Source organism: Salvelinus fontinalis, unplaced genomic scaffold, assembly GCF_029448725.1.
Source record: "Salvelinus fontinalis isolate EN_2023a unplaced genomic scaffold, ASM2944872v1 scaffold_0674, whole genome shotgun sequence".
Classification (NCBI taxonomy): domain Eukaryota; kingdom Metazoa; phylum Chordata; class Actinopteri; order Salmoniformes; family Salmonidae; genus Salvelinus; species Salvelinus fontinalis.
In genome coordinates, this window is record NW_026600883.1 from 81,556 (window position 1) to 94,488 (window position 12,933).

A 12,933-nucleotide genomic window follows, 5' to 3' on the forward strand; every position below is an offset into this window, starting at 1 on the left:
AGTCTGTTTATCTCTCCTCTCTCTCAGTCTATTTATCTCTCCTCTCTCTCAGTCTGTTTATCTCTCCTCTCTCTCAGTCTGTTTATCTCTCCTCCTCTCTCTGTCTGTTTATCTCTCCTCCTCTCTCAGTCTGTTTATCTCTCCTCTCTCTCCGTCTGTTTATCTCTCCTCCTCTCTCAGTCTGTTTATCTCTCCTCCTCTCTCTGTCTGTTTATCTCTCCTCCTCTCTCAGTCTGTTTATCTCTCGTCTCTCAGTCTGTTTATCTCTCCTCCTCTCTCAGTCTGTTTATCTCTCCTCTCTCTCAGTCTGTTTATCTCTCCTCTCTCTCAGTCTGTTTATCTCTCCTCTCTCTCAGTCTGTTTATCTCTCCTCTCTCTCAGTCTGTTTATCTCTCCTCTCTCTCAGTCTGTTTATCTCTCCTCTCTCTCAGTCTGTTTATCTCTCCTCTCTCTCAGTCTGTTTATCTCTCCTCCACTCTCAGTCTGTTTATCTCTCCTCCTCTCTCAGTCTGTTTATCTCTCCTCCTCTCTCAGTCTGTTTATCTCTCCTCCTCTCTCAGTCTGTTTATCTCTCCTCTCTCAGTCTGTTTATCTCTCGTCTCTCAGTCTGTTTATCTCTCCTCTCTCAGTCTGTTTATCTCTCGTCTCTCAGTCTGTTTATCTCTCGTCTCTCAGTCTGTTTATCTCTCCTCCTCTCTCAGTCTGTTTATCTCTCCTCCTCTCTCAGTCTGTTTATCTCTCCTCCTCTCTCAGTCTGTTTATCTCTCCTCCTCTCTCAGTCTGTTTATCTCTCCTCTCTCAGTCTGTTTATCTCTCGTCTCTCAGTCTGTTTATCTCTCCTCTCTCAGTCTGTTTATCTCTCCTCCTCTCTCAGTCTGTTTATCTCTCCTCCTCTCTGTCTGTTTATCTCTCCTCTCTCTCAGTCTGTTTATCTCTCCTCTCTCTCAGTCTGTTTATCTCTCCTCTCTCTCAGTCTGTTTATCTCTCCTCTCTCTCAGTCTGTTTATCTCTCCTCCACTCTCAGTCTGTTTATCTCTCCTCCTCTCTCAGTCTGTTTATCTCTCCTCCTCTCTCAGTCTGTTTATCTCTCCTCCTCTCTCAGTCTGTTTATCTCTCCTCTCTCAGTCTGTTTATCTCTCGTCTCTCAGTCTGTTTATCTCTCCTCTCTCAGTCTGTTTATCTCTCGTCTCTCAGTCTGTTTATCTCTCGTCTCTCAGTCTGTTTATCTCTCCTCCTCTCTCAGTCTGTTTATCTCTCCTCCTCTCTCAGTCTGTTTATCTCTCCTCCTCTCTCAGTCTGTTTATCTCTCCTCCTCTCTCAGTCTGTTTATCTCTCCTCTCTCAGTCTGTTTATCTCTCGTCTCTCAGTCTGTTTATCTCTCCTCTCTCAGTCTGTTTATCTCTCCTCCTCTCTCAGTCTGTTTATCTCTCCTCCTCTCTGTCTGTTTATCTCTCCTCTCTCTCAGTCTGTTTATCTCTCCTCCTCCTCTCAGTCTGTTTATCTCTCCTCCTCTCTCAGTCTGTTTATCTCTCCTCCTCTCTCAGCCTGTTTATCTCTCGTCTCTCAGTCTGTTTATCTCTCCTCCTCTCTCAGTCTGTTTATCTCTCCTCCTCTCTCAGTCTGTTTATCTCTCCTCCTCTCTCAGTCTGTTTATCTCTCCTCCTCTCTCTCAGTCTGTTTATCTCTCCTCCTCTCTCTCAGTCTGTTTATCTCTCCTCCTCTCTCAGTCTGTTTATCTCTCCTCCTCTCTCTCAGTCTGTTTATCTCTCCTCCTCTCTCTCAGTCTGTTTATCTCTCCTCCTCTCTCAGTCTGTTTATCTCTCCTCCTCTCTCTCAGTCTGTTTATCTCTCCTCCTCTCTCAGTCTGTTTATCTCTCCTCCTCTCTCTCAGTCTGTTTATCTCTCCTCCTCTCTCTCAGTCTGTTTATCTCTCCTCTCTCAGTCTGTTTATCTCTCATCCTCTCTCAGTCTGTTTATCTCTCCTCCTCTCTCAGTCTGTTTCTCTCCTCCTCTCTCAGTCTGTTTATCTCTCCTCCTCTCTCAGTCTGTTTATCTCTCCTCCTCTCTCAGTCTGTTTATCTCTCCTCCTCTCTCAGTCTGTTTATCTCTCCTCCTCTCTCAGTCTGTTTATCTCTCCTCCTCTCTCAGTCTGTTTATCTCTCCTCCTCTCTCTCAGTCTGTTTATCTCTCCTCCTCTCTCTCAGTCTGTTTATCTCTCCTCCTCTCTCTCAGTCTGTTTATCTCTCCTCCTCTCTCTCAGTCTGTTTATCTCTCCTCCTCTCTCTCAGTCTGTTTATCTCTCCTCCTCTCTGTCTGTTTATCTCTCCTCCTCTTCTCTCTCTCCCCCTCACTCTGGCTCACCTACTTTCCACATATTTGAATAAGATCCAAGAATATCTTAGTCGTACATTCTTTATGAACCACTGACTCCCCACTCTACTGAAGTAGGCCTGGATCAGGTGCTGAATCCTAATATCTAAGTCTCAGATGTGAGTGTTTCATAGCTTCCAAGTTTCCGAGCCGACAAATTCAGATATCTCTGATCTTTACTGTGTTAGTTATCCACCATCAGGTGAGGTGAATTTGAGTGAATCACTCTGTCTGTCTGTCTGTCTGTCTGTCTGTCTGTCTGTCTGTCTGTCTGTCTGTCTAGAGTACAGTAGTGATTGGGAGATAATGTGAAAGGTAGACTAGAGAGACTCACAGCTGATGGTGATCCCCAGCTCCACCCCAGGCTTCTTTGGTAGCTTCACATGGAAGGTGCCACTGCTAGGGATGACTGACTCTGTAGGGGGGAAGGGGGGGGGGGAGAGAGAGAGAGAGAGAGAGAGAGAGAGAGAGAGAGAGAGAGAGAGAGAGAGAGAAAGCAGGAGATACAGAGTGAGAGAGAGAGAGAAAGAGAGAGAGAGAGAGAAAGAAAGCAGGAGATACAGAGTGTGTGAGAGGGAGAGAGAGAGAGAGAGAGAGAGAGAGAGAGAGAGATGTAAGAAGACATTGAACACTTCACCAGATGTACAGAACCAGAGAGACCAAATCCTTAAGAAACAAAGTGAGTTCTCAGACAAAATCCATGCCCTCGAAAGACAGAGCAACTCACTATAAATACAAGAGAACAAAATGTACTTTTACTGTGTCCTGTTCTCAACCAGCTACCAGCCCTCAGTACCACAGACTCACTAACAGAGTCTAGGACACACAGTGACCTCAGTAACACAGACTCACTAACAGAGTCCAGGACACACAGAGACCTCAGTAACACAGACTCACTAACAGAATCCAGGACACACAGTGACCTCAGTACCACAGACTCACTAACAGAGTCTAGGACACACAGTGACCTCAGTAACACAGACTCACTAACAGAGTCCAGGACACACAGAGACCTCAGTAACACAGACTCACTAACAGAATCCAGGACACACAGTGACCTCAGTACCACAGACTCACTAACAGAGTCCAGGACACACAGAGACCTCAGTACCACAGACTCACTAACAGAGTCTAGGACACACAGGGACCTCAGTAACACAGACTCACTAACAGAGTCCAGGACACACAGTGACCTCAGTAACACAGACTCACTAACAGAGTCCAGGACACACAGTGACCTCAGTAACACAGACTCACTAACAGAGTCCAGGACACACAGTGACCTCAGTAACACAGACTCACTAACAGTGACCTCAGTAACACAGACTGACTAACAGAGTCCAGGACACACAGTGACCTCAGTAACACAGACTCACTAACAGAGTCCAGGACACACAGAGCCCTCAGTACTACAGACTCACTAACAGAGTCTAGGACACACAGAGACCTCAGTAACACAGACTCACTAACAGCCCTCAGTACCACAGACTCACTAACAGAGTCCAGGACACACAGAGACCTCAGTAACACAGACTCACTAACAGTGACCTCAGTAACACAGACACAGTGAATCTGGAGCTGCAGAAAGAGATGGAGTAACTATTAGACATTAAGGCTGATTCTGTTACAATCATCTACATAATTCATGAACGTCTCTCCCTGGGAGCAGAAGGACATAAACTCCCTCCCTCCCTCCCTCCCTCCCTCCCTCCCTCCCTCCCTCCCTCCCTCCCTCCCTCCCTCCCTCCCTGTATCCCTCCCTGTATCCCTCCCTCCCTCCCTGTATCTCTCCCTCCCTCCCTGTATCCCTCCCTGTATCTCTCCCTCCCTCCCTGTATCTCTCCCTGCATCTCTCCCTGCATCTCTCCCTGTATCTCTCCCTGTATCTCTCCCTGTATCTCTCCCTGTATCCTTATCTCTCCCTGTATCTCTCCCTGTATCTCTCCCTGTATCTCTCCCTGTATCTCTCCCCGTATCCCTCCCTGTATCTCTCCCCGTATCTCTCTCCGTATCTCTCCCTGTATCTCTCCCTGTATCTCTCCCTGTATCTCTCCCTGCATCCCTCCCTGCATCTCTCCCTGTATCTCTCCCTGTATCTCTCCCTGTATCTCTCCCTGCATCTCTCCCTGTATCTCTCCCTGTATCTCTCCCTGTATCTCTCCCTGTATCTCTCCCTGTATCTCTCCCTGCATCTCTCCCTGTATCTCTCCCTGTATCTCTCCCTGTATCTCTCCCTGCATCTCTCCCTGTATCTCTCCCTGTATCTCTCCCTCCCTCCCTCCCTCCCTGTATCTCTCCCTGTATCTCTCCCTGCATCTCTCCCTGTATCTCTCCCTGTATCTCTCCCTGTATCTCTCCCTGCATCTCTCCCTGTATCTCTCCCTGCATCTCTCCCTGTATCTCTCCCTGTATCTCTCCCTCCCTCCCTCCCTCCCTCCCTCCCTCCCTCCCTCCCTCCCTCCCTGTATCTCTCCCTCCCTCCCTCCCTCCCTCCCTCCCTGTATCTCTCCCCGTATCTCTCCCTCCCTCCCTCCCTCCCTCCCTGTATCTCTCCCTGTATCTCTCCCTCCCTCCCTCCCTCCCTCCCTGTATCTCTCCCTGTATCTCTCCCTGCATCTCTCCCCGCATCCCTCCCTGTATCTCTCCCTGTATCTCTCCCTGTATCTCTCCCTGTATCTCTCCCTGTATCTCTCCCTGTATCTCTCCCTGTATCTCTCCCTGTATCTCTCCCTGTATCTCTCCCTGTATCTCTCCCCGTATCTCTCCCCGTATCTCTCCCCGTATCTCTCCCCGTATCTCTCCCCGTATCTCTCCCTGTATCTCTCCCTGTATCTCTCCCTGTATCTTTCCCTGCATCCAGAAATGTTGAATTAAATGACGAGCCGTTTCAGAGGCTCCAAACAGCTTTAACTGCTGATGACTAGGCCTGCTGCAAGCCTCCTCTAACTGTCAGCCAGTAGAGACACTAAACCAACCATCAGTGATGATGACTAGGGCTGCTGCAAGCCTCCTCTAGCTGTCAGCCAGTAGAGACACTAAACCAACCATCAGTGATGATGACTAGGCCTGCTGCAAGCCTCCTCTAGCTGTCAGCCAGTAGAGACACTAAACCAACCATCAGTGATGATGACTAGGCCTGCTGCAAGCCTCCTCTAGCTGTCAGCCAGTAGAGACACTAAACCAACCATCAGTGATGATGACTAGGCCTGCTGCAAGCCTCCTCTAGCTATCAGCCAGTAGAGACCCTAAACCAACCATCAGTGTTGATGACTAGGCCTGCTGCAAGCCTCCTCTAGCTATCAGCCAGTAGAGACCCTAAACCAACCATCAGTGTTGATGACTAGGCCTGCTGCAAGCTTCCTCTAGCTTTCAGCCAGTAGAGACCCTAAACCAACCATCAGTGCTGATGACTAGGCCTGCTGCAAGCCTCCTCTAGCTGTCAGCCAGTAGAGACACTAAACCAACCATCAGTGATGATGACTAGGCCTGCTGCAAGCCTCCTCTAGCTGTCAGCCAGTAGAGACACTAAACCAACCATCAGTGATGATGACTAGGCCTGCTGCAAGCCTCCTCTAACTGTCAGCCAGTAGAGACACTAAACCAACCATCAGTGGTGATGACTAGGCCTGCTGCAAGCCTCCTCTAACTGTCAGCCAGTAGAGACACTAAACCAACCATCAGTGCTGAAGGAATGTTCCTCATCCTGTTTTGCAGCCGGCTCTTCATTCTAACGGTTTCTAACGGGGGGACATTTTGACCCAGAAATCAAAGGTACGTTAGTTCTGATAACATAAAGCCCGTCCCCGTAGCAACGGCCCAATGTCAAAGTCATTATGGTCTGTCTCGGGGAGCAGGGTGTTTTTTGGTTCAGAGTGAACCGTGAAGCACATCACAGATAAACCCCAGCATAGGAAGATGCTGTGATGTCATCATTGCTTGTCTGAGACGTGAGGATGAAACCCCTGGATGAAATGGCCCCACCAGCGGGCTTCACTACGGACAGGGAGAGTGTTCATATGTCACTGGGTTTCAACACCACAACAGTCAAATTAACCCTCTGAGCTAAAGGCTTTTCTCTTGATGATAACGTACGTCTTCAAGTCTCATTCAAGGTTACTTATAACGCTAACAAGGTTCAATAAGACACTTTCACTAAACATCCAGTCTAGTCCAGTACGGTCCAGTGCAGTAGAGTTCAGTACAGTAGAGTCCAGTTTAGTAGAGTCCAGTGCAGTAGAGTTGAGTACAGTAGAGTCCAGTTTAGTAGAGTCCAGTACAGTAGAGTAGAGTACAGTAGAGTAGATTATAGTACAGTAGAGTCCAGTTTAGTAGAGTCCAGTACAGTAGAGTAGAGTAGATTATAGTACAGTAGAGTTGAGTACAGTAGAGTAGATTATAGTACAGTAGAGTAGATTATAGTACAGTAGAGTCCAGTTTAGTAGAGTCCAGTACAGTAGAGTTGAGTACAGTAGAGTAGATTATAGTAGAGCACAATAGAGTCCTGTAGAGTCCAGTAGATTAGAGCACAGTAGATTACAGTAGACTACAGTAGAGTAGATTAGAGTCCTGTAGTCCTGTAGAGTACAGTAGAGTACAGTAGACTACAGTAGAGTACAGTAGACTACAGTAGACTACAGTAGAGTAGATTATAGTAGAGCACAATAGAGTCCAGTAGAGTATAGTAGAGTAGATTACAATAGAGTCCTGTAGTCCTGTAGAGTACAGTACAGTAGAGTACAGTAGAGTACAGTAGAGTACAGTAGACTACAGTAGAGTACAGTAGAGTACAGTACAGTAGAGTCCAGTAGACTACAGTAGAGTAGAGTACAGTACAGTAGAGTAGATTATAGTAGAGCACAATAGAGTCCAGTACCTGCCACGTCAAACTCTATCTCCAGCGAGACCTTGCTGGTGATGCTGGAGTCTCTCAGTAGCTGATTGGTCTCTTCCAAGGTGCTGTCCTCTGTAGGGATCCCGTTTATAGACAGGATACGGTCACCTATCTGCAAAATCCCGCACCTGCAAAGTACACACACACACACATGACATCTCAGTCTTACCATGATGTAACGAAAGCTAATGCACCACCCTTTGGTTGTGAGGTAATAAATGAATCTGAATCTGAATGTGAATAATTAGTGTCCTCTGTACATGATTAGTTAGTGTCTGGATTAATTTACTTTACCAGCATTGGACATGGAAGGGAAAGACAGATTCCACATCAATTCTATCTACACCAACACACACACACACACGCACACACACACACACGTACACACACACACACGCACGCACACGCACACGCACACACACACACACACGTGTGGTCAGAAAGTGTTTTATATCGCCCTCAATTAAACTACCACGGCTTGTAACGACCTATTGGCTACTTCCTGTGATAATTGCTTGCTACAGTTTCCTCTATAAATCCCCTGTCCATTACGCCGCCTTCATCTGGATGTCGGCGAGAGGGTATTCAAGCCATTCCATGTAAGTGTTCTAGGTTTCAATCATCTCGTTGGGATGTGACTTGCATTTTACATCGACAGATTCATTTCCTGATTACATGTGTTTTTTTATAGTTGTGTCTCTCGACACGTTTTGTCAGTTGATCGCTACAGGAGACCAACTGTGGAAACTTTTTAAGTTGGCTTTATTTAAAGTCACTAACCAGGTTTCCATCCAACCTTTTTATGTGAGTAAATTATATGTCGGATATAAAATAAATTCACAACGGGCCCGATGGGAACAGAAGATTTGTTGGTAAACTTTCCAAATGTCAACGAAACAAAACATGATAAGGTGGGATCTTTTTTGTGTTGGTAAAATGAATGATGTGTGAAATGGCGGTGGAAACAGCTTTATGCACAAATATTAATATACTGACCCTCCTATCAAAGTTAACTTGGAGTCACACAATGATTTGTTGTGTGGTCGTCCCACTACGACTCAGGAAACCGTGCAGTTTATTAGGTTACCGATTAAATAATGATTTGTTGTGTGGTCCTCCCACTACGACTCAGGAAACCGTGCAGTTTATTAGGTTACAGATTAAATAATGATTTGTTGTGTGGTCCTCCCACTACGACTCAGGAAACCGTGCAGTTTATTAGGTTACCGATTAAATAATGATTTGTTGTGTGGTCCTCCCACTACGACTCAGGAAACCGTGCAGTTTATTAGGTTACAGATTAAATAATGATATGTTGTGTGGTCCTCCCACTACGACCCAGGAAACCGTGCAGTTTATTAGGTTACAGATTAAATAATGATATGTTGTGTGGTCCTCCCACTACGACCCAGGAAACCGTGCAGTTTATTAGGTTACAGATTAAATAATGATATGTTGTGTGGTCCTCCCACTACGACCCAGGAAACCGTGCAGTTTATTAGGTTACAGATTAAATAATGATATGTTGTGTGGTCCTCCCACTACGACCCAGGAAACCGTGCAGTTTATTAGGTTACCGATTAAATAATGATTTGTTGTGTGGTCCTCCCACTACGACCCAGGAAACCGTGCAGTTTATTAGGTTACAGATTAAATAATGATTTGTTGTGTGGTCCTCCCACTACGACTCAGGAAACCGTGCAGTTTATTAGGTTACAGATTAAATAATGATTTGTTGTGTGGTCCTCCCACTACGACTCAGGAAACCGTGCAGTTTATTAGGTTACAGATTAAATAATGATTTGTTGTGCGGCCGTCGTCGAACCAATCAGTATTACTCTAGTGACATGGCTCTATACGTGTGTCAGTTTCTGCCTAAACAAACTGAACAAAACAAGAGATGGGCAGCCAACCAATCAACTGGGGTTACTTTTACATCTGCATTCTTTGATGAATAAAGAAAGAGAGTCAGATCTCAGAAGAAGCCATCAAGTGGATTAGAAATTAGCCTGTTATTAACTGCAGGTCTAGAATCAGATCACGATAGAAGAGCTGTTATTAACTGCAGGTCTAGAATCAGATTAAGACAGAAGAGCTGTTATTAACTGCAGGTCTAGAATCAGATTAAGACAGAAGAGCTGTTATTAACTGGGCTGCAGGTCTAGAATCAGATTACGATAGGAGAGCTGTTATTAACTGCAGGTCTAGAATCAGATTACGATAGAAGAGCTGTTATTAACTGGGCTGCAGGTCTAGAATCAGATTAAGATAGGAGAGCTGTTATTAACTGCAGGTCTAGAATCAGATTAAGACAGGAGAGCTGTTATTAACTGCAGGTCTAGAATCAGATTAAGATAGGAGAGCTGTTATTAACTGCAGGTCTAGAATCAGATTAAGACAGAAGAGCTGTTATTAACTGCAGGTCTAGAATCAGATTAAGACAGAAGAGCTGTTATTAACTGCAGGTCTAGAATCAGATTTAGATAGAAGAGCTGTTATTAACTGCAGGTCTAGAATCAGATTACGATAGAAGAGATGTTATTAACTGCAGGTCTAGAATCAGATTAAGATAGAAGAGCTGTTATTAACTGCAGGTCTAGAATCAGATTACGATAGAAGAGCTGTTATTAACTGCAGGTCTAGAATCAGATTAAGATAACCTACTCCCCCTGGCTGTAGAGCTAAAGTAGTGGGTAATGTGTTATATCATCAGTATATAGTAGAGATAGTGGAGGTGATAAGGAAACAAGATAACCTACTCCCTCTGGCTGTAGAGCTACAGTAGTGGGCAATGTGTCATATCATCAGTATATAGTAGAGCTAGTGGAGGAGATAAGGGAACAAGATAACCTACTCCCTCTGGCTGTAGAGCTACAGTAGTGGGTAATGTGTTATATCATCAGTATATAGTAGAGATAGTGGAGGTGATAAGGGAACAAGATAACCTACTCCCTCTGGCTGTAGAGCTACAGTAGTGGGTAATGTGTTATATCATCAGTATATAGTAGAGATAGTGGAGGTGATAAGGGAACAAGATAACCTACTCCCCCTGGCTGTAGAGCTACAGTAGTGGGTAATGTGTCATATCATCAGTATATAGTAGAGATAGTGGAGGAGATAAGGGAACAAGATAACATACTCCCTCTGGCTGTACAGCTACAGTAGTGGGTAATGTGTTATATCATCAGTATATAGTAGAGATAGTGGAGGAGATAAGGGAACAAGATAACCTACTCCCTCTGGCTGTAAAGCTACAGTAGTGGGTAATGTGTTACATCATCAGTATATAGTAGAGATAGTGGAGGTGATAAGGGAACAAGATAACCTACTACCTCTGGCTGTAAAGCTACAGTAGTGGGTAATGTGTTACATCATCAGTATATAGTAGAGATAGTGGAGGTGATAAGGGAACAAGATAACCTACTACCTCTGGCTGTACAGCTACAGTAGTGGGTAATGTGTCATATCATCAGTATATAGTTGAGATAGTGGAGGTGATAAGGGGACAAGATGCTCCATCTAAAGTAAAACCTCTCTATATTCTACTGGTCCTATTACTTCACTGTCTCTCTGTAGGAAAGGTTTAAAGACAGGCTCTAGAAATGACATGTGATTGATTGATTGATTGACAGATGTATCCTACCTCTCTGCAGGACTGTCTGGGTCCAAATAGCCGATGAGCGGGGGTGAGGACAGGGTCTCTGTGGCAAACACCCCCCCCTGTAGCTGGATGCCAAACCCCATGATAGAGTCACTGACCAGAATCACCTCAGTTGTCTCAGTGTGAACAACCTGACCTGCTAGACCCAGGGTACTGCTAGCCAGAGACACTGTGGAGAGAGAGAGAGAGAGAGAGAGAGAGAGAGAGAGAGAGAGAGAGAGAGAGAGAGAGAGAGAGAGAGAGAGAGAGAGAGAGAGAGAGAGAGAGAGAGAGAGAGAGAGAGAGAGAGAGAGAGAGAGAGAGAGAGAGAGAGAGAGAGAGAGAGAGAGAGAGAGAGAGAGAGAGAGAGAGAGAGTTTGAGTTTTAAATAATCTTTATTGGGTCTGGGAGCCCACCACACAATAAATACTCATACAAAACCACAGTTACACATCAATTAAAAACACAACTCCAACTCCTCCTCCACAGTAACTAAACACAACAGCCTCTGAATACCCCATATACTCAAAAACAGATCAATATTGTTGACAAGTTTATAATAGGCAAACTCAACCCGTAGTCTCGCTGCCACCATTCCCTCCAGCATTCCCACCACATCCACAGACCCCTGTCCCCGAATACTGTTCTTTCGGGTCTTCCATATCGCTAATTTTGCTGCCCCTAACACAAAATTAAGCAACACAACTACACCCTTTTGCCTGAACCTGTACTTTGGCCCAAATATATACAGTTGGGAAGAGAAAACCTCTCCCAACGTTGAGAACCAGTCAGTGATCAGGTCAATCATCCCGACCAACCTGGGACACAGTAAAAACAGGTGTGCCAGACTTTCAGACTCTGCACAGAATGGACACCCTTCCTCAACAGTAGGGTCCAGATGTACCAGATGCATGTTGGTGGCTATAGCTCCATGTATGATCCTCCATTGGAGGTCAGCTGTCCTCTTATCAATCGGCAGTTTGTATAATGATCGCCAACAGCCTTTTGGGGAAGCACCTGGACCAAGCACACCCGCCCACCTCGTCGATTTTACCCCTTCCAGGGAAGAGGCATGGGACACCTTTACACATATTCTGTACATGGCCTTCTTTCCCACCTCCTTGAACTCCCCCAGCTCCGGGGTATCGAAGGAAAGCAGCATCCCCACGTCCTCCTCAAATGCCCCCACCGCAGCACTAACAATCAGTGCAGGGAATACATAATCCAGACCCTCCTTCCACCAATCAGAATTGGAAATGTTAGTCACATACTGACGATGAAGAACTGGCAAGGAGTCACAGACCTCAGCGACGACCTTCCTCAGTAGGCGAGATGATCGGATCCCCGCTCTTTCTCCCAGCTCCTCCAACGATCTGCTCCTGCTCTGCATCAGATGACCCAGCTTGGTGCACCCGACACCTAACAGGCATGAACGCAGGCTGGCTGAACCCAGAGCACTGGTGTTATAAAAAAGAGGCTCTTCAAAAAGCCACATCCCTGGTAGCGTGCCGGCCTTACGGGACTTGACCAGAACCCTCCAAGCCTGCATAACAGACTCATAGAATGGAGTCAGGCCATTCAACTCACCCCCCCCCAGCTTTAAGAGGAAAAGGTGCTTGTCTAAGCCCAAACAGCCTGCTCTCCTCATCAGTGCGTAGGCTGTGTCAACCCAGCTAGAACCGTCACTGTACAACAGTCTCTGGGCTGCTTGAAGCCGGAAAGCCATGATCCTAGAGGAAATGTCCACCAGGCCTTGCCCCCCCTCGTGCAGTGGCAGGTACAAAGCTGCAGCTTTGATCCAGTGTTGTCCAGACCAGAAGAAATTGACAAGGGTCCTCTGAAGCTCTTGTATCAGACCCTTTGGTGGCTGCAAAATCATTAGTCTGTGCCACAGGGTAGAAGCAGCAAGATTATTAATTACCAGTACCCTTCCCCTATAAGACAACTGGGGTAGCACCCATTTCCATCTTGACAGTCTGGCACACACTTTCTCCACTACACCCTCCCAGTTCTTTTTCTGAAAGACATCAGA

The 12,933-nt window shown here is 46.0% G+C and overlaps 1 protein-coding gene across 1 annotated transcript in view; it reads right to left on the reverse strand.

Moving 5' to 3' along the window:
- LOC129846971 (glutamate receptor-interacting protein 1-like) overlaps positions 1-12,627 on the reverse strand; it is an 81,788-nt gene extending 69,161 nt beyond the window's left edge. The window contains exons 1-4 of the mRNA XM_055914787.1: positions 11,942-12,627; positions 10,905-11,099; positions 7,244-7,389; positions 2,705-2,785 (exon numbers count right to left, since the gene is read on the reverse strand). Coding sequence (XP_055770762.1) covers positions 2,705-2,785; positions 7,244-7,389; positions 10,905-11,099; positions 11,942-12,627 — 1,108 coding nt within the window. The remainder of the gene's footprint in view (positions 1-2,704; positions 2,786-7,243; positions 7,390-10,904; positions 11,100-11,941) is intronic.
- Positions 12,628-12,933: the final 306 nt, after the last annotated feature.